The sequence below is a fragment of the Epinephelus lanceolatus genome, chromosome 18, assembly GCF_041903045.1.
Source record: "Epinephelus lanceolatus isolate andai-2023 chromosome 18, ASM4190304v1, whole genome shotgun sequence".
NCBI classification, from domain to species: Eukaryota; Metazoa; Chordata; class Actinopteri; order Perciformes; family Serranidae; genus Epinephelus; species Epinephelus lanceolatus.
In genome coordinates, this window is record NC_135751.1 from 38,403,064 (window position 1) to 38,425,408 (window position 22,345).

The 22,345-nt window shown below is 42.1% G+C and overlaps 1 protein-coding gene across 1 annotated transcript; it reads right to left on the reverse strand.

The window, feature by feature from the left end:
• Nucleotides 1-331: 331 nt before the first annotated feature.
• On the reverse strand, nt 332-17,771 carry rtbdn (retbindin). The gene is made up of 6 exons (XM_033644384.2): nt 17,628-17,771; nt 15,910-16,071; nt 15,676-15,775; nt 13,721-13,849; nt 11,566-11,662; nt 332-1,066 (listed from the first exon to the last, which is right to left on the reverse strand). The coding sequence occupies exons 2-6, from the start codon at nt 16,067-16,069 to the stop codon at nt 710-712; spliced, it is 843 nt and encodes a 280-aa protein (XP_033500275.1). The 5' UTR covers nt 16,070-16,071; nt 17,628-17,771; the 3' UTR covers nt 332-709.
• Between the last annotated feature and the right edge of the window lie 4,574 nt (nt 17,772-22,345).

Genomic DNA, 22,345 nt, shown 5'->3' on the forward strand with positions numbered 1-22,345 from the left:
GTCACACTGACTACTTAACCCCAGGTGTGAATAGTCACACATTGACTACTTAACCCCAGGTTTGAATAGTCACATTGACTGTTTACACCCAGGTGTGAATAGTCACATTGACTACTTAACCCCAGGTGTGATTAGTCACATTGACTGTTTACACCCAGGTGTGAATAGCTACCCTGACTTTTTACACATGCGTGTGATTAGCCACATTATCTTTTTTTTTTTTACACCCAGATGGTAACAGAAACATTTACTTTTTGCATCTGGGTGTATACAGCCAATATGACTACTTACACCCTGGGTGCAAATAGCATCTGCAAATGAAATACCTGACTTTTGTAAAAACAATTCTCGACCTATTAGCTGGCAATAAAACATTTGTGCAGCCATTATGTGATATTATCAGTATATTTATTATTGAAGTCAGAGCCCTTGCATAATTAAGGATTTTACCTTTAAATCTTAAAAGTTTCTTTTTTCTAAATCCTGGCTGTTTAGCTAGGTAAATAACTGACCAGGTGTTTACTGGAGGTTTTATAAACCAGATACAGTGTTATTGAAAACCATAGAGATTATATGTAGAATGTGACAGTAATGATGATGACAGTTTAGGTCTGTGTGGTAAGGTTAGTTAAAGAAGCAACTCCATTTCAAGAGACAGATTAGGATCTAGACAATAATCTCTAAATATGTTGCCACCTATCACCCCTCTCTACAAGCCGCTCCCGCTCCCCTCCACGTCGTCGACTATGATGGAGCGTTTACGCAGCACAGAGTTCCCCTTCCTGCCGCTCCTGGCCTGCAGGGGCAGCTTGGTCTGGCACGGAGCCCGGTACTGAGGCAGGCCGGTCTTGGTGGTATCCAGCTCCTCCGGGTCATCCTGCTGGGCCCTAAGGGCGGCAATCACATCCTTGTCTGAGGGACTGAGGGTCAGGCAGCCACAGGGGCGACCGCCGTCACCCTCCGCTCCAACCTCTCCGGCCTCTCCCATGTCCTCTGGCTCATCCTCCACCGTCATGAAGGCGTCGCCCCACAGGCTCTCACAGAGATCCCTGCCATGTTGGTACATCTACAGAAACAGACACAAAATATTTATAGGATATGAAGAGGTGATGATTCTGACAAAATGATGGCTGGTCATTATGGGTAGCTACCAGTCAGGAGAGGAGTACTCAGATGTACATAAACATGAACTTGGGGGACGTGCAGAAAACTAGTGTCTCTCATTCCCCAGCAACACTTTCCAACTCCTCCTGGAGGACCCCAAGGCGTTCCCAGGCCAGATGGGGTATATAAGACCTCCAGCATGTTCTGGGTCTGCCCCGGGGCCTCCTACTAGAGGGATGTGCCTGTAACACCTCTCATTGGAGGCGCCCAGGAGGATCCTGATCAGATGCCCAAGCCACCTCAACTGACCTCTTTTGACACGAAGGAGCAGCGGCTCTACTCTGAGCTCCCTCTGGATGTCCGAGCTCCTCACCCTATCTCTAAGGCTGAGCCCAGCCACCCCACGGAGGAAACAAATTTCAGCCGCTTGTATCCGCGATCTCATTCTTTCTGTCACTACCCAGAGCTCATGACCATAGGTGAGGGTTGGGACGTAGATGGACCAGTAAATCGAAAGCTTCGCCTTCCAGCTCAGCTCCCTCTTCACCACGACAGACCGGCGCAGTGCCTGCATCACTGCAGAAGCTGCACAAAACTGCCGATCCATTTCATGATCCATTCTACACTCACTTGTGAACAAGACCATGAGATACTTGAACTCCCTTGCTTGGGGCAGGAACTCTGGTTTTCCAGCAGAGAACCATTACCTCAGATTTGGAGGTGCTGACTTCATCCCGAGCACTTCACACTCGGCTGCAAACGACCTTAGTGCATGCTGGAGGTCATGGTGTGATGACACCAACAGAACCACATCATCTGCAAAAAGCAGGGATGCAATTCTGAGGATCCCACACAAATCACGTTTCTGTGCTCCAAGCGCCCGGTGTTTTTGCCGGAGCTCTCTGAACTCCGTCATCTATTTTAGTGTCATCTTTTTTCCCGTTATCCTATCAGATGATCTGAGAGGCGGACCTTCTGTGGTGGTCACGACAACAAGTTTACAGTTGGCAAACAATAGAGGAGAAACTGGTGGTAGCGGTTGTTGGATACCCAGAGCTATACGGCCCGACAATAGACAGCAGGTTGTCAAACTGCCCGAGTCATCCTAAATAAACAGTAGATTGATTACATGGGATGGTTAGAATTAAGAGGTGAGACCGTGGCTGCCTGGCAACAATTAAAAAGTGTTTTTTTTCCACCAGTGGCATTCAATTTTAAAAAAGGCAGTGTGGCGCACTTTGCATTTTGCAACCTGCAAAACACTTTCTGTGTGATCAGGGTCTAAAAGTACAGAAGCATAACAAGTAAAAGAACTCATTATGCAGAAAGTGTTAAATCATGGAGCCTCCAAGGTCTCAGTGAATATAACTTATTTTATTTGATGAAAATATATGTGTTTCTATTAGTTTTGTTCAGGGACAGGTTACAACTCTATTTTCTCTGTTAGACCTCACAGCCCACACAGTCCCAGACAGCCTTGCACAACTCTTACCTGAGTGTGTGAGGCCTTTCATCTCCAATAATGCATCATATTTCATAAGGTGATATGTTATGAAATCAAAGTGACTGGTAAATATAGCTGTTACACATGGTGGATTAAAAAGATCAAGATTTTTTCCCGAAATGCAATGAAATATGAATATAACTGGTCAAACACAAGTAATGTACAAGTACCTGAAACAGTACTTCAGTAAATGTACTTTTTCATCACTGATAACTTTCAGAGCACGAAAGCTCTTTAGTAACATCTGATGGCTGGTAAAATTCGGCTAAGTGCATTTTTTCCACGCTGGTTTTGCATTTTTAGTAAATGCACATTTTCTGCATGGCTCTTTTTTTGGCAACATCCATCAAGTATGGTCTTTCTTTGCTTGTAAACATCCATTGGAATAATTGATTTTGGCCTTTCAGGGCAGCGCCAGCCTTGAAAACAAACACCCTCTGCCAGGTGTTAGAGGGGGCTGCAGGCACCTGGCAGCTGCTCTCGCAAACTGCTTTTTGTCCGCCTCTCTCTCGCTCGCCTCACCTCGTCTGCAACCAGCCTTGAGAGCAAATTACAAGTCATGACGACCTTGAAAAGCCCACACTGGAATCTGAAAGACTTCATCTCTGCGCCCTCTTTATGGTGCAGCCGTGAGATTCTGTCAAGCTTCACAGAGTAGACGCACGGATCTAAACTAATCAGAAAGGTCACGCTCGGCACCTTGTTGCTATCTGACAGGTATTCATCGCACTGCTCAGTCTTTGTTATACTTTGAGGAAAAACTCCAATTACTGCTGACATTAGCTTTGTGGTTTCTGGAGCATGAAAAATTCTGCTCCTCTCTAATAAGACACGTACACGGATTAAAAGGGATATTGCACAACACTGCAAAAAACAAATCACAATTCAACGTTTAAGCTGTTTAACTGTAAACTGTGTAGGCCTACATGTTGAGAAATAGTTCAGGAAGCAAATTTTCTAAGTTTCAGTGTGTGTTTTTTGTGTTTAACCCTTTAAACTCTGCAGTGGAAACAGTCTATAGTGCCTATACATTGGTATTTTTGCTTATTGTGACATCATTTCTTTGAGTATCTTTAAATGCTTGTATCCCTAAAACCTGTACAGCCTACACTAAAAGGTTATGCAAGTCAATAAACCATAATAACTGCATCAGCTATCCCACTCCAAGGACAGATTGCATTAGATTATGTTTACCTGCTCTGTAGTAGGTGTAAAGAGGCAGACGGGACATTAACACATTCTCTTTGGACATGTTAGAAAATGTTTGGTGCATCAGTAGCTGAGGTTGAAATCAATGACAAAGCAGTGGTATCTGACGACTTTGGAGTGAGAACAGGCCGGCTATTTTGGTTCTTGTTTTAGATCGGTTTAGGATCATGCAAACAACAATTTCCTGTGTCCGTCCAACCTCTGTTTTTTTAAGCTCCTGTTTCCTCACTACTGACAACCTCATAACAAGTCATTAAGGGTGCTTTCAGACCTAGAGTGGTCTCCTTTGGTCTGAATCAGGGACTCATGTTGTTCCAAAGTTGTATAATTGCCTAGAGTTGGTTCGTGTTCTCACGACAGCATTTACAAGAGGACCAGATCAAATGCCTTGTGTGAGAAAGCTGCTCTTGATTGGTCAGAATTTCCATGTGGGAAAAATCCAGGAAGTAAAGCAAACGTTGAAGAAGAGTACACTTGCAAGATAAATGTGACACTTTCTAATGTCACAATGGAGGGACAACTACGCAGGTTGATTTTAGCGCTGCTCATCGTGGACTATATTGCTGTCATTGTTCATTTTAGTCAAACCATACAGTTTGAAAACGAGGCGCGGCTCCAACTAGAAAACAATGTTTTGATGCATTGGATGTGCTGAATGTGCATATTAAGGCAGTACAGGAGGAGGTGCACATTAATAATCCTCCAGGACTGTAACATGCTCATGTTTAACCCAAACAATGTGTCATGTGACTGCAGTTGCTTCACATCCAGGTCGGAACACCTTCTCACCACAAACCAACCACACCAGAGTTCGTTTGTAACCAGACCGAGACCACCTCTTCAAGAAGGTCTCGGTCTGGTTGTTTTGTGTGTGATTGCTGTGTTCACACCTGCCCAAACAAAGAGTTCGATTGAACTGAACCAAACAGGGCACGTGTGAAAGCACCCTAAGACGTACTGCCAAGTCACCGTCTCTGCCTCCTTCTATAGCTCATTTCAATCTTATATCCTTCTCTTTCTTATCGCTGCACATGCTGTTTGTATGTCTCTTCCTCTCTCCATTACTCTAAAGCACACCCCCACCCCAACGTCTGCTTCCTTTCATCCTCCTGTCTGTTGGGGGATTAAGACTGAGTCACACAGGGTGCTCGCACAAGAAAAAGCTGTAATATATGTACCGTGTTCGAAGGACAAAGAGGATGACGGCTATTTCTCTCCACTACATACACTCTGTGTCTGACGCTTAGGTCTTATCGCAGCGACCCCATAATACACACTGGGCTGCACACACACATTTCTGTCCGTCCCCAGGCAGACATGGTTTGCTGCCAAAGCTAATTCGAGCACAAGTGGTTTTAGACAACATGGTGTGATCGAATGAGTGAGATACTGAAATTTCCTGAGGCTCTATCCTGTCCTTCCCATCCTTATCTTATTCAATTCTGCCCTTCTTTCTGAAACCTACGACACTACACCCAGTGTGAAAAGAAAAACAGAAAAGACAGAGGACTTAAATCTGTGACACTGACAGGAAAAAAAGATCCATTTTTCTTACAGCAGACGTCTGTTGCAATGATTTTTCTGGCCGCGGGTCAAGGTCAGAATTAGATGAGAGTCATTATGTAACTGAATAGAAATTACAACAAATGACTACAGGAATGATTTACTGAACAGTTACACAGTTCAAAATATTCTCAAATACTGTTTTATATGGACGTCAACAGACTTTTATAGTATTCCTGAGCAAAATGCAGTTGGTAGCGTTGACTATTTCAAATTTAACACTTCAGATAATGACAGACAAATGTGCGATTGTTTAGTACATCAATCAATGTGTAAATTCAGGGAGAGAGGACAGGGGGTGAGGGAATACGGGGTTAACAGAGTATAGGTGAGCCGTGGCTGTCGCTATTTCATGTGTTTTCATTTCATTAAAGTTTGATTTGGTCATCCAAAAACGTTTTGTTCAACATTTGGTTGAGCTAAAAGACCCTCTACAGAGCTGTATGTTGAGTTTTCCAAGTAAGTGTATTTTGTTTGATGGTTTTGCTAGCAAAAATTAGCATTTACATAGTTTGCTGTAAATGAGACGTACTAACCATGCTAGTAGATAGGGTTAGGGTTATCTCCACCCTCTTGTCCAAATATGTTTTTATTTGGACTTAAAAAATCCAAGATGGCGACCGCCAAAATACCAAAGTCAAGACATGTATAGCTGCAGACATATTTCGTTTGAAGCGTACATGACACGCCCACCACTAGTACAAGACAAATCCAACAACGTAACGGCTATCTGAACCCTGCTACAATGCTACATTGCAGTGAATAAATGAGACCAAATATAGCAATAATCTACTTTATAATTTATAATACATGAAGACGTAAATCACTGTATAAATAAGGAGATGTAACCCTTCCCATTACCCTTATCCTAACCTTAACTGCCTCTCTTTTAACGTAATACTTTATAGCTAATGTTAGCTAATCACTAACTTAGTATTAGCATAAGTAATGAGATGTATCCCTTACTCTAACCTTAACAACCTCTTTTTTAACGTAATACCTCATAGCTAACATTAGCTAATCACTAACTTAGCATAAGTAACGAGATGTAACCCTTCCCATTACGCCTACCCTACCCTTAACCACCTCTCTTTAATTTTTTTTTAATTTTTTGATTTTTACATACTTTGTTAATCCCCGAGGCGAAATTAAATTTTTCACTCTGTTTGTCAATTACACACAGGTCCGAACACACACATGCACAAACTGGACCTATACATGCCCTAAGTGGAGAGATGTCAGAGTGGGCTGCTCCGAGCGGTTGGGGGGTTCGGTGCCTTGCTCAGGGGCACCTTGGCAGTGCCCAGGAGGTGAACTGGCACCTCTCCAGCTACCGGTCTCCAGCTATCTAATCGCTAACTTAGCATTAGCACCAGTAATGAGATGTAACCCTTCCCATTACCCCTACCCTAACCACCTCTCTTTTAACGTAATACTTTATAGTTAATGTTAGCTAATCACTAACTTAACATTAGCATAAGTAACGAGATGTAGCCTTCCCATTACCCTTGTCCTAAACTTAGCCGTCTCTCTCTTATTGAAATACTTTATAGCTAGCTAATTGCTACTTAAGCATTTTCGTCAAGACTTCTGCTCCCGGGCTGACGGACTGATGTGTAGCTATGGTGCGCGAGTCATTTATCTAGAGGGCGGGTCACATAGCTGCAACTATGGTTGTTGTCTGACATGACACACTACACGTGATAAAATGATGGATTATAGCACATGATAATCATTGCCGTTCACGAACTGAGCTGACACCATATGACGGCCTTGTCGGGCTATAATCAGGCTGAAATTGTGTAGCCTGAACCCAGCATAAGTCTCAGCTTGGCTCGGCTGCACTTGGTTGTGCTTGGCTGCTGTAAGTCTCTAGTGCGCCTGCTCAGTGGAAGCAGTGCTGATCATCTGGGTCATTTTAAATGAACCATTTTGGCGTCATGTGCCTCCAAGCGACTCATAGAAATTAACGGGACCCTTCCGCCAGTGCTGTATCATCCTAATACATCCATGGTTACTTCAAAGTCAAGGCTTCAAAATGGGAGACAGTAAACCAGTCGGTGACATCACGGTGGCTATGTCCATTATTTTATACAGTCTATAGACATGTGGGCTATGGCTGTTGGCCCCCTGTACATACCCACTAATTATTTCTTTGGTACTTTAGTATGTTCTCAGTATTTACGCTGTAATCTGCAGGCTGTAACTTCAGTAACCTCGTATAATCATTCTCTCCTTCCTTGGACCATTAATTCACTCCATCTCATAGATGTCGCTGTGGATGTTATTTGTGCCAGGCGCCCGGCCGCTCTTCACTGATGTAACCTCATTCCCACCAAACCCGGAGCAGAAAGAGTGTCTAATGCTGAGATAAATCAGACCTTGGCTGGCAAATAATGTTACCAATGAGTACAAAGACAGAGTGAGACACAGAGTGCCAGAGGGAGCTTTGCATGCAGTGGATGTGTGTGTGCTTATGTGTGCCTTTAAATGCATTAGCTTGTTTCTATGCAAATTGACATCCTCTGCAAATCCTCACTGTATCTGTGCAGATTTATTCCACACACACACACACACACACTCCTGCGTTTAGTTCCTATCTATCAGGTGAACTTTTCAGAAGAGGAGGAACGTTAAGGAGGATTTTCTCAACTCTTAGTTAATCTGTGGATTAGATCATTTGAGTTTAAAAATCTCTAAACTCAGAATTGTGAGATGTTTGTGTGACAGAGATAGTTAGTATCTGTTTGCAGCACGTCTCAGCGCTGAGGTGAACTGAAGTGCTGCGAGCTCAGACCACGAGGAGGCCCCACTGTGAAATCTCGCATCTCCGCCGACTGAAGAGGAAACACAATGACGCTTTGCTGCGGTGACCTCCAAAAGTGTTGCGAGAGGCAGGCACTTGTTGGCGGTCTCTTTCTCTCTCTGAGGGCTGATCTGTTGAGCGTGCTGAATGCACTGACTCATTTCTTTGTATTCAGGAGCTGTTTAAAACACTCTGTTTTGAGAGCTACCTAAATTTATTGGAGTCTATTTGGTGCCATTAGCGGCGCTCCACATACACACACACACACACACACACACACACACACACACACACTCAAACACTCAGACGACCTCTCTTTGAGTTTTCTCTCCTACAACAAATCTGTCATTTCACCTAATCATCTAATATCCACCAAAGAGCCAGAGGTCAGAGGGTGTGTGTTTATCTGTTGGTCTCTTTCTCCCTCTGTTTGTGTGTGTGTCTAGATAGATAAATAGATAGATAGATAGATAGATAGATGGAGTGTCAGTGTGGTGTGTGACTGTGCGTCCCAGCTGCAGCCCCTCGGTGACTCTGCCTTTTAAAATCACCCAGCTGGCCTCTGCCCACTGAAGCAGGACTGAACCTTTTCATGCTTCAGCCCACGGCGCCGCCCTGCGCTGTTAACCCTTCTCTTACCGTGCTCTCACTTGACCATGACACGCAGACTGTACTGTGAAAGGGTTTCTGACCTTCTACCTGCAGAGCACGCAGCTCAAATAACAAGCTCTGAAGGTTTGTGACTGGGATTCAAACCTCTGACACCTCTTGAGAAAGTCTCAGCTCAGGCGTGACTAAACTCTGCTCACTCAATGTTCTTAATAATACTAAACGATCTTGTTACAGTCACTCAGGCGATGCATTTACGATACGTTACATACTTATTTCTATCCTGTCTGTCTGACATAAAGTGCTGAACGTCCCAAAACCTCCTCCAGTTAAATGACAGTAAGGGTGCATTCACACCAGAGTCCGGGGGACTCGGCTTGATTGGCCGGGGAATGCCGAAAAACTCACACCTTCATTTGGTTCGGTTCACTTTCACAGAGCACTTTTTAAAGCTGACCAAATCACCTGGATAACGTCACACAGTTACAACAGCTGCTTGTTTGGGGGCGGTGTTGCCTGAAACAACCAATGACTGGGAAGAAAAAAAGCATGAGGAAGAAGAAAACCCGGCTCATCGATTGGCCATGACCAAAAACGGAAATCCATCCCCTTCAGCTGGCTTGGTCACCACAAAAACACCAAACACCAAAATGTAATGCGCTCTACATCACTTCCTCTCACTGGTTCACTGCTGGATAGACTGTTTGTATTTCCCACTGTAACCACAGTGGGGTTCACTTGCAAGTGAACTGAGACCCCCAGTTTTCAAGTGGACCAGGGTTCGCTCGTTTGGTCCGCACCAGAGTTCGAATGAGCGTTCACACCACTCCAAATGAACCGAACTATCCGTGGAAGCGGACCAGGGTTCGTTTGAAGTGGACCAAAGTGTGCCTGTGTGAATGCGTCCTAAGTCAGAAATCATCTTCTTTGGTCCACTAAAATCCGTCGCTATTTTACAAAACCATCTTGACTTCCTATCTGCAGGCAAAACCCTTGGTGTGATATTTGACAGTGACCTCTCCTTTAAATAAAACAAATTACAAGTCCTCTTTCTATCAATTAAGAAGCATCTCCAAAATCAAGTCCTTTCTCTCTTTTAACAAACACTAGAAAACATGACACATCAGCCCTGTTTTAGTCTTTCTTCACTGGTTACCAGGCAGTTTCAGAATTTAAGATTTTACTGATCACTTTTAAAGCACTTCATGGCTCAGCCCCAGGTACAGTGCTGAGATGCTGCTCAACTATGAGCCAGGTCGCGGCCTCAGATCCTCAGGCAGGGCTCTGTTGGCTGCTCCTCAGTCCCGACTCAAAACGAAAGGTGACCGGGCTATTTCAGTCAAGGTCCCTCAGCTCTGGAGCTTCCTGCCTGAGGATCTGAAGCTGCTGGATCAGTGACATCTCTTAAATCACTTCTTAAAACTTATCTTGTGTTGTCATCGGTTATTGTTTTCTTTTATTTTGTATGCCTCTAATTGTTTGATCTGCTGTACTACAGAGCAATCTACAGGGCAATTAGTTGCCAGCTTTGCTTATCTGCTTCAGTGATAGTGTTTTTATTGTTCTTTGTATTTCTTGAACTCGCCTCATTTTTTTACTTGAATCCTGCATTGTTTTAAGCACTCTATAAAGAAAGTTTACTTATTTATTAAGTCTTTATTTATTGTTAAGAGGATTGTGTTTTCCGGTTTTTGTTCACTGTGTTTTCCTCTCCTGTTGTTCCTGTGCTGCCTTTCCCTCATTTGTCCCTCTACACACCTGCCCTGCATCAACCTCATTACTTCTTCCCAGCTACAGAGATTTTCCCCTGCCAGTCAGCTGCTGCCTAATCACCTCATTACCCTCACCTGAGCCCCTCCGCCCTCGTCTCCACCTGCACCTCATCCACTTATCAGATTCCTGCTCAAACCTTGAATAAGAAGATATTTAGAGGCCGTTTACACGTCGCCGGCTATTTTCATAAACGGACATTTCACCATCTCCGTTTTCAAAAAGATCTTCGTTTACACTTACCCGTGTATATATACACAAGAGCATGCCAAACCTGTAGGTGGCAGTGTAACGAGAGGCTCAAGCCTTCCATGTATCCATTGTCACCATAGCAACATAGGTCGCACTTTTGACACAGGCGCAAGTTCCGGCGCATACTGTGACGTCGGCTGCCTATAACTCCGTTTATCTCCGTTTATCTCAGTTTACATGCAAACGCGCAACCGGAGTTTTCCAAAATCTCCACTCTGGCCGGAGTTTTTAGAAAGACTCGTTTTCAGAGGAGAAATCTCCGTTTGCGTGTAAACGAAGGGCACAAACGAAGGAAGATGTCTCCGTTTATCAAAATCACCGTGTACGTGTAAACGGCCTCTTATTTGAGTGCCTGTTGCTGCAGTCTCTGTATTTGGGTCCACCTGCTCCACACCTCAAGTGTTGCTGCAGTGTTGACCTCTTATGCAGGTATTTAGTCATGAACCCAAAGTACTGGACAAATGAATGATAGAACTAGATGAAAACATGAGGGATCGGAGTGATTCAGATTCACCCTCAGGTGGAAATGAACATCTGAACCAAATTTCATGGCGATTCATCCAAGCGTTATTGAGACATTTCAGTCTGGACCAAAGACCAAAAATTACCATCCATGAAACCATTTGCTGCTGGAGTGGCTAAAAATACTCCAAATGTCTGATTGCTACTGATGGGGAAAAGAAAGCAACTCAAGGTCTGTGCAGGTTATGTAAGCTTCCAGTCACAGATGTGGCAGATCACAGCCTACCTGCTGATACTGAACACAGGTTCCAGTGCAGTTCTGTCCTCTGGGGTCTCTGGCCCAGTTACGAGCACACGTCATGTCCATCCTGCAGGCGTCAAACCTGAAGACAGGAATGTAAACTCTGTAATTCTCTTATTTGAATATTGTATCCTATAAGAGTCGTATTGTATACCAGATAACCGCCAGTTTTTCATTCGATGGACACATCTATTTAAAGGAACAGTTCACCATTTGCTTACGTGCTGAGAGTTAGATGACAGCATCTACATTGCTCTCATGTCTGTACACTACATATGCAGTTGCCAGAAGAATATTTTTGATATTATGTTACATTTGCACATTTCATTCATATCATATCATTTTTTTATGTGATGTTGCACGTGAGCTGACTTTGGCATCGTGAGGTGGAGGGGATGGCAGATGGTGTGACACCTGGGCGAGACACCTGTCAAGCTGTATACCACTGTTTGTGACCAACAACAAAACTGGTTGTGATTTTTAGCGTCATTGTTGTGTGTCCAGCAGCTTGTTAGTCACCAATCATGGGTGTTTTGTATTTGGCTGTTCTGTGAAAAGTGATGCGCCAAAATTTGAATGCATCCTACCTAATCATGAGCCAGTAATTGGTGTATGAGCCATGTACTTTGGAAGGCTGTGATCATGTGACCACAATGCTGACAGCAGTAAAGAATAAAGAGGGAAGCGGTCTTGTAAGGAGGAAGGTTGGGGCGGTGGATGGGTCACAAAATATGGGACTTTTCCCAGGAGACTGGTGTTCGGAACTGTGTGAACTTTGAGTGATTTTAAGGTAAGTCATTTCTTTTCAAACCTAACAACAGTAACTTAACTTGCATAAGCAACCCGGTTTCACTCCGAAGTCGTCGAAAACCAGCGCTTGGTCACTGACTTCCAGCATTAGACACAGACGAAAAAAGCCATCCTTTCCGTTATTGTGTAATGGTTCCCGGTGGCGTCAGGAGGAACCGTGGCAGGACAAAGACATAAGTTAAGGGGGCGGAAAGTCCGAGCCAGGTGGGTAGGAGTGGTGATGGATGGGTCTAACAACCACTGACCTTCACCTGAGAGGCCAGTGTTCGCTTCCCGAAAGATTAAGTCAAACTCTGTTCTTTTTTTCCTAAACCCAACCACGTTAAGGAAAGAAACATCAATTCGCAGTGTTGTACTGACGTAGTGCTTTTATTTTGAAAGAGACTGTATGTAAACATTAATTTCCTGTGAAAACAGAAGTGTATCTTGAAAGAAGACAATGCATGTAACAGATAAAACTAGATAAAATATAGGCCTATATTAATGAAGGTTCATTAGTACGGTTTTGTATTTCTCTGTAATGTAGCACAGTGTTAACAATGTTACTGATACTATTCTTTCTCACACCTTCAACTCAAACCACCAAAATATATCATTTAATCATTACATATCGTTAACATGCAGGAGACTAGTCGACTAATGGACCCAACTATTGGTCCGCTAGAAGATTTTAGTCAGAGGCAGCCCTGCTAATTAGCATAATATCTCTCATTTGTTTAATATCTATGAAACCCGTGTTGTAAAAACAACAATTCACTGTCTTACAGGGTGTCAAACTATTTCTTACACAGTGCACAGTAACTTCCTGGAGTTTGTTGTCAACATAAGTCTGTAAAATTATAAGTGTTTTTTTACACTTACTTTACACCCACTTACTGTACAGACATGAGTGGTATCAACCATCTCATAAAACTCTCTGCAAGAAAGGGACTAAGTGTATCTCCATAATATTACACTACACTGTAAATACAAATATATGCACCTCAAACTTTATTAAAGAAAGGTATGTAATATTCATATTTTCCTGACAACAAGCACCGCTAGTGTTTTAAATAAAGCAACGTGGACATGAAGCTGCTTCTCATTTTGCTGTGAGTCCCCTGGCTGTTACATGTTTCTGCCTCCTTGATAAGAGGAGACTGATATATGTAACCTTGTTCTTGTGTCATACAGTTTTTGCTGTTTATTTGACACTCTATCTTGGCATGGATGGCACAGCATGCTGTTGTTGCACAGGCTGGTGATCCCTCTCCTGACAGTCTTATAGGTGAAGGGGGACAGATACTGAGTTTGATTTAGATTTGTTTGGCAATGTGTGTGGCAGCCTCACCAATCACGGCAGAAGCTGTGGCAGAGTGGCACGGCCTGGATGTATGAGCGGCGGTGGGGGTGAGGCCAGCGCGCGGCATCGGGGGAGCAGCGGTAAAAACATGACACACGCTTCAGGAAGCCTTCACACCTGAGGAGAGGGAAAGAAGGGACCAGTTAACATAATGAAGTCTACTTAAAGACACAGTTCACCCCAAAATCAAATTTATATTTTTCCTTTTACATGTAGTGCTTATTATTAGTCTAGATTGTTCTGGTGTGAGTTGGAGAGTGTTGGAGTTATCAGCCGTAGAGATGTCTGCCTTCTCTCCAATATAATGGAACTAGATGGCACTCAGCTTGTGATGTTCAAAGCGCCAAAAAAATACATCTGAAAAACTCAACAGCAATGTCTCTTTGCAGAAATCATGACCTGGTTACTCAAGATAATCCATAGACCTTGTTGTGAGCAGTTTCACGTAGGAACTATTTACTTTCTACAGAGCAATATCACCAATATCACCATGCAGAAGGAAGCGTGCATCTACTGCTAGCTCACCTAGCACCACTGAGCTAGCTAACGTTACAGCTTAGCCGAGGAGGACGCCATTAACGTTTACATCTCGCGCTTTCAAGAGCACAAACGTCTCGTCCACGAGTAGATGTACTAATTTTGGCAACTGCTGTACGAAGGAAGAATGCATCTACTAATGGACGAGTAGATGCACAAGATTACTTTGCACCTTGTTGCCGTGCAGGCATGCGTAGCTTATTTCCGAACATTTTCAGCTCTATTGCCAAGTAATCAAAAAAGTAATCAAAATGTTAAAAATGTAATAACTTAAATGACTTTGATGGCATAATTAAAAGAGTTTCATTACTTATTACATTTTTAACAGGGTAACTAGTAATTTGTATCCTATTACATTTCAAAAGTAACCGTCCCAACACTGCTCCTACATGTTTGGCACACAGGAGAAGTTTTAGTTGGTTGTAATTTGCAAACTCATCACTAGATGCCACTAAATCCCACACACTGGACCTTTAAGTTAGAGGTGAACTTGTTTGGAAACAGTTGCCTATTTACTAGGGCTGTCAAAATAACATGTTCATTTTGATTAATTAATCACAGAATAAATAACATGTTAAAAAAAACTGTATGCTGATTAATCAAGTCCCATGGTGCCCTTTGACCTTTTGAGTCATTGAAGGCCACAGTGGCTGAGAATGAAACATTTACATTTAAAAAAATTCCAGATGGAACTGCAATAAGAAATTTTCCTAGTATCAGAGAACGTCAAGTCTGAAATATACTGAGCAACAGTATTGTGTGAGAGGAATTGAAAGGCCTGTCTCAAATATAGGCCTGTTGATTTCAGTGATTTAAGTAAATACTAGCCCAGGCCGTTAATTAAAGTTTTACGGTAAATTATTTTTTTTAATCGCTTGACAGCCCTATTGTTTACACATAAATCAGATAGAAATCATTATTAGTGTTAATTTGGCATCATTTTTTGGCCACCTAACAAATATTTTCTCCTCTTTTAGCTCTGTTTTTGGTCACCACCAACTCCTTTCACAGCTAAATGCCCCACAGTGTTCACTAGCTTGCACTAGTTGCTAATTCATCTTTTATCTCTTTACTGCACTAATCCAGGAGTGCAAATATAGAAGATAAAAGTCTAAGACAACATGATTCAGCTTAGGAAGAGTACAGGCTATTTTTAGAAGTTTTTTTCCTACAAACAAGACTGCAAAAGTAAAGTTACTGTCTATAAAACAAAAACACTGAGCTTAGAGACGACATAATGCTCCGTAGAGCTGAGGGATATTGCAGAGCGATAATCCTCTGTGGGCTCAACACTACCAGCGACACCTTTCACAAACAAGCCGTCATGTGATCTATAGTTAATATAAAAATATTGGTTTCAGGTGGAAATGCTAAGAGGTGGGATCAGAGGGATATCTGAGACTTACTCTGAGCTCAGAGGCCCACACTTGTCCCAGGGTTCATTCTTATTGATGGCAGAGGGAACATGGGAGATATCCTGGATGTCTTCTTCTGTGCAGCAGCTATCTGTCAGCAGCAAGGACAGAAAAAACAACACTTGAGCCAGCTGTCAGGCAGGAGATTTACTCTGATATTTCCCTTCGCAGGTTGTCTTTACACCATTAAACATGCAGCGTTTCAAGACAAACACAGTCACTCACTGTCGGCATACAGCCCACACTCCCTCAGGTGTGGCTCCGGGCCGGGCGTGGTCTTGTGCTTGCCGTCTTGGAGACACACCCCCTCCGAGTGGGTTCCACCAATCAGCGCAGTTGCCAAATATGCGCACACCAATAGCAGGGGGCGAGAGGTGACACCCATCTCTGCAGACACAAACAGGTCAGTGGACAGCAGCAGACAAAAGACACCTGACTCACCAAATCAGAGACAATGCACACACAGTCTGATGTCATACAATAAAATGCATGTTAATAATTCTCACTGATGCATGCACACTTTAAAATCATTCACCACAGTTATTTTATTATCAGTCATCATGGCGTACAGTGAGTAATAGTGTGAGTGAGACATCCAGCACAGGCTGTTTAGCTCCATGTGTGCTCTGCATGTGGTGACCTAGTAGACAGGGTGAGCCTAATTAGGTGAGACTGAGGCACCATGCTGAGATGGATGACATGCGTAGTTGTTTAATCTGACAAACGGCTGGAGGATGTGTAGCCCACATAACACGAATTAAACAAATCTGTTGGACATGGCCGCATGGCACTGGATAGGTCCGGTGTGGCTCTGATTTTATGCAACAAAGATAAACAACAATAAAAGCAGAAAATATGGAAATCTTTGACGCATGAGTTTCCTCTCACCTTCCAGATTTCATTTGGGAAAGGAATTAAAAGTGTGTTACTGTTAAAACTGTTCTGTTATGCAACAAAAACACATTACAACACAGAATAAAAACATCCTTAGCTATAACAGGGTTGGAAATTTACTTTTATGTCCACTTGCCACTGTGGCAGGTGGATTTCAAAACCAACCAGCCTCTCAAAAGACTTTCTTTTTGGCTGATGAGTGACTCACATAAGCAGCAACTTGCTTGTTTTACCAGCATTTCACTGGTGTCTGCAACCCTGATCTGTTAGTAACTGCTAAACAATTAAAACTGACATGTTCGGAGGCGTCACGCTCAGTAATTTATGCAGTTTTTCTTCCAATAAAATGATGTATTAAATGTGAATCAGCAGAAATCTGCCATCAGACCAAGTTTAGACCAACTTACTTTTATGATTAAGGGTAAATATTCTACTTTTGATCAGATATGGTGCCGTTTGATGACGTTTCTAGAGGCTGCAGAAGTCTGCTTGTCTTAACCTCTTGAATACAACATAATTACGTGCATTTTTATAGGTATACCTTTCTGACTTTAATGTCCTACTTCATATCTAACTTGTTTTCTGTTGCTGTTTTTGATGTCAAATTTGTAGTATAATATAAAATACCACATATATTATAATTAAAAAATCAGAAAATAAAAAGTATATTATAAAATCCAATAGACACACTTATTTAAAAAATGTGAATCAGCTGTTTTAACATTTTGAATTCAAAATAAATCACCAGCTCTGTACAAAACATTAAAGTTACAACATATTAAGAACATTTTGACAAAAGCTGCAACTTAAATCACACAAACAAACCTTGGAAAAAATTAGTAAAAATCAAAAATGCATTTATTTCTATGGAGTCTGGTGAATTTCAGTTGAGAGTTTACGCTGACCTTTTATTTCATCTGCTGCAGCGGAGCATATTTTACTGTAATATCCTTACATAATATTAATAATAATAATAGGCTATTAATGCTCCTACTCTGCGGCGACCTGTCGAGTGAAGTGTTGCTTCATCCCAAATATATTCAGTGTACCTGTCGGTGGGGTGAAGGATGCTCCGTCCGGATTAGTTTCCTCTGTTTGCTGTTGCAGAGTGTTTCCTCCGTGTCTCCTCTCCGGTGTGTGGCTGTGGATCCAGCGCTTGTTCGCGGTGCTTGGTGCTCCGGTTTTCCTCCTCCTCCTCCTCTTCCTCCTCTTCCTCCTCTTCTTCCTCTGTGTGTGTGTGTGTGTGTCTCTGTGCGCTGGCTGTGATCTCTGCTTCCCGGGGGCCGCTGCTCGGCACTTTGTCACCGGTTTATATGAAGGACATTTCAGTCCCCTCCACCAGGCGACTCACCCCCTCCCTCTGCCCCATGCTGGGAAGTCCTCCCTTCCTCCCTCCCTCCTCTTGCACTCGCATGCACGCACGCACACACAGAAAAGACTCCCTCCTTGTTAATCTCCAATGAGATGTTTACCAAATCCTCCTTGTTGACAGCCTTCCCTCCATCAGAGAGTGTGCTGGGGACGGAAACACAAAAATTAAATTGATTTAAAGGACCCTATGAGGGGACTGTTGCCCTTGATGTTGAGAGGATCATTCAAAGGTGGTGCTGAGTCACACCTGTCCTCCACCAGCCCGCTCCGTATCCACACTGAGGTCAGGGCTTTTTCCAGATGACAGGGTTAGAGGAGGGTATGACTGAGATTTAATACTGCATGATATGCTGAGGACGGGGAACACAAATCTCTGCGGAACAAAACACCGTGAACTCGCAGTGGAAGCTGCTGCGTGATGCAAAACCCTTCCTGTTGTCATAAAGGCAGAGTTTTCACCTGGATGCACTTTTTGTTGCCGTCTGTGTCAACGGGGGCGACACTAGGAACTGGTGACCTTGACAGCAACACTGTAATCCCTAAAAGCGTGTTAATTTGTTCTCATGTGGTGGGAGACGTTTGTTCGATGACAGCTCTAAAGTGCGTGGTGCGGAAACATGAGCGTAGCCAGCCAGTGTGTTTTTCCACCACATGTGTATTATTGCTCCTGGCTTTTAATCTCACCTCCCCTTGGACCTGGTGTACCAGCCTAATCCCTGGCTGGGTGCATCTCTCACCGTCACTCCCTCCCCTGAGTGACCTCCCAAGGCTTTTGGCCACAGAAGAGCAGATGGAGAGTGTCTTGTGGCCTAGATACGTCCGCCTAAAACCAAGGCTGTGAAATTGGTGACATGCCTTAGACATGATTGGTTTTGGCAACGAAACCATGCAGGGACAGGAAGAGACCGGACAGATTGGCCATCGCATAAACCGACAGATTGAGTGCAGATAAAATGGTCTCGGTGGAGGCTCAAATAAGATTCATATTGTACAGTTGAAGGAGTAAATGAGGGCTCGCTCGGGCCCCGTTGTCCACCAGACTGTTTCATAACTGCTGAGGGGTCGCCACCACAGAGCACTTTATTTCTGGGGTGAGAGCAGAGGAGTGAGAGGCAGAAAAACAGCTCTCCATCTGGTAATTAGAGGAGGAATAACGATATCCTTTGTGTGAGAGCTATTCAGGGAGCACAGGGAGAGAGGACAAAGCAGGCCATCGCTGCTCTCTGTGTACTCTTGTCGTCGTTCTCATTTAACAGGGTTGGGTCACTGCCTGCGCCCGGGCCTTAGGCTGGCCCTCAGCTGGCAAACACTGTTGTCGACCCGCTAACTGACAGACATTCATTTCCGCCAGTTAGAGTTTCTTTGATTTGTTGTTCCACTGACCTATTTCTCCAGGGTGGCCGACACTTTAACCATCTGCAAGAAATGTGGAAATAAAAGGTGAGAAGTAGAGAACCATGACTTGTCAACATCATTTATTATACTTTTGCTCTCATCCTTCTCCTCCTCACACGTTTGCACATTCCTCTGATCACAGTTGCATTAAGGAAGACCACAGAACACACTTTCATCCATGCACACGTACAATACTCCCACTAACAAAAACAACTAACAAATTATAACGTCTGTTTTATGTCTTGTGTTAATGTCTATAATGTGTATTTTTCGTTACACCATTGCTACTTTTGTGCTACATCACAAGTGAAAAAACAATTAGCAAGCAAACCAAGAATTTAAATACTTTGTTAGCAATAACTTACAGATAAATAATTAGCTTAAAGTAGCCTAATGGATAAGGAGTTGAAATAGTTAGCTAAAAGTAACAAGTAAACAAATAACGTAGTTAACAGCTGAAATAGTTACCGTTAGCTTAAAGTAACAGATAAACAGTTGAAATAGTTAGCTAAAAGTAACAGATAAACAGTTGAAATAGTTACCGTTAGCTTAAAGTAACAGATAAACAGTTGAAATAGTTACCATTAGCTTAAAGTAACAGCTACACAGTTAGCTAAAAGTAACGGAGAAACAGTTGAAATAGTTACCGTTAACTTAAAGTAACAGATAAACAGTTGAAATAGTTAGCTAAAAGTAATGCAGAAACAGTTGAAATAGTTACCGTTAGCTTAAAGTAACAGATAAACAGTTGAAATAGTTAGCTAAAAGTAATGCAGAAACAGTTGAAATAGTTACCGTTAGCTTAAAGTAACAGATAAACAGTTGAAATAGTTAGCTAAAAGTAATGCAGAAACAGTTGAAATAGTTACCGTTAGCTTAAAGTAACAGATAAACAGTTGAAATAGTTACCGTTAGCTTAAAGTAACAGATAAACAGTTGAAATAGTTACCATTAGCTTAAAGTAACAGCTACACAGTTAGCTAAAAGTAACGGAGAAACAGTTTAAATAGTTACCGTTAGCTAAAAGTAACAGATAAACAGTTGAAATAGTTACCGTTAGCTTAAAGTAACAGATAAACAGTTGAAATAGTTACCGTTAGCTTAAAGTAACATATAAACAGTTGAAATGGTTACCGTTAGCTTAAAGTAACAGACAAACAGTCAAAATAGTTACCATTAGCTTACAGCAAGGGTTAACAGTTGAAATAGTTACCGTTAGCTAAAAGTAAAAGATAAACAGTTGAAATAGTTAGCTAAAAGTAACACATAAACTGTTGAAAAAGTTAGCTTAAAGTAATGGTAAACAGTTGAAATAGTTGGTTAAAAGTAACAGATAAACAAGTAGTTTGCTAAAAGTAACGTTAATGGATAGATAATTAAAATAGTAAGCTAAAAGTAACGGACAAACAGTTGAAATAGTCAGCTAAAAGTCACGGATAGTTCAAATAATTAAAAGTTACGGATAAACAGTTAAAATCATTGGCTTAAAGTAATAGATAAACAATTAGCTAAAAGTAATGGACAAATGTTGAAATTATTAGTATACATAGTTAACAGTAACAAAAAAAAACAGCTGTTTATTCAACTGGTTGAAATCATTTGAATAGTTAAATAGTTAGTTACATAATTCAAGAACAGGTCCGTAGTTTTTGTCTTTTTGAGGTTTTTATATTATTCACTAGCTTCCCAGACAGTACCATACGTTGCATCAACGTCGACATTACAGAGGAATTAGACAGTACATCACCTCTACATTACGTTCCATTTCAGAACTTACGTACATACGAGGAAGCAATTCATCAGCGGTGCAACCTTAACAGCTGTAGATTCCTGACGTCACTAATACATTGACAATATGTAGCATCTAAGGAGGGTGAAAAGTATTCCCATGTTTTTGAGGCTCAAGTGGTGTTCCTTATGTATTGTACGAATAAACAGTTAATACTGTAGCAACATCCATTTTTATGTATTTAACAGTGTTATTGTAAATTACATCCAGTTTATAATCCATAAACATATATGGAACATGACAGTTGGTAGTGGATGAACACATCTGATAAGTTGGGGACCACTGGTGTATTGCCTGGTGAACATATGAAGAAAGTCAGAGACTTTGATCGTCTTTGATTTCCTCTTCATAAAAAATCCAATGTCGAGGACATCTGAGATTATCCTGATATGTGGAAACACCCCTCTAGCTCATTAGATGCTGTCTGGTCACTTGGAAAATTATCCTGCATTTTATCTCAGCCAGCTGTATTTTATATCACTTAGTAACATTTAATGGTACAAGGAACCACTGGAACAACTGGAGTGTAGAGGCTACTCTCAAAGAAAGGTCAAAATCATTGACCTTTAAGTTGATAGAAATGTCACTGGTCAAATACCAAATTATTGGTGTTGCTAATTACGGTTTTTGCTTAGAAGAAATGTTCCAAATGTCACCAGGAGTCTGAGGTTTGCAGTTGGATAAATGGGTACTCAGATTTGTGTTTTTCTATTGAAAAATCGTTCATAAAAGTACAGTATGTCCATCTGGTTTGAGCTACTCTTCCCCTTTAAATCTTCGTTTTGTATCTAGAACCCTCTGTTGTGACCTTTTTGTCCAGATGCTTGCACGTCTCGCACGGTGTGAGATAGCAACTACTCAGTGGTGTAGTGGTCGTTGATGAGGTGTGTGTGCTACTAGGAAGTGGATATACTCTCGGATATATTCCAATGGCTTATGGGCTGATAGGTTGGTATATTGTAGATGCGCAGACAAAGAAGTGGGTATACCCTGTGTACCTGCGTATACCCTCCACCACACCACTACAACTAATCATTTCAAATCAGAAATCTGCACACAAGAATATATTTCACCATTTATTCAAAAGATTGATCCAACATGGATTTTTAAAAAGTCATTTTCTGTACAATTACATGACAGACATTTAAACAACATGACATATACACATCTAAAACCTACTGTCACACAGTAACACAGGCATGTTTTCACAAC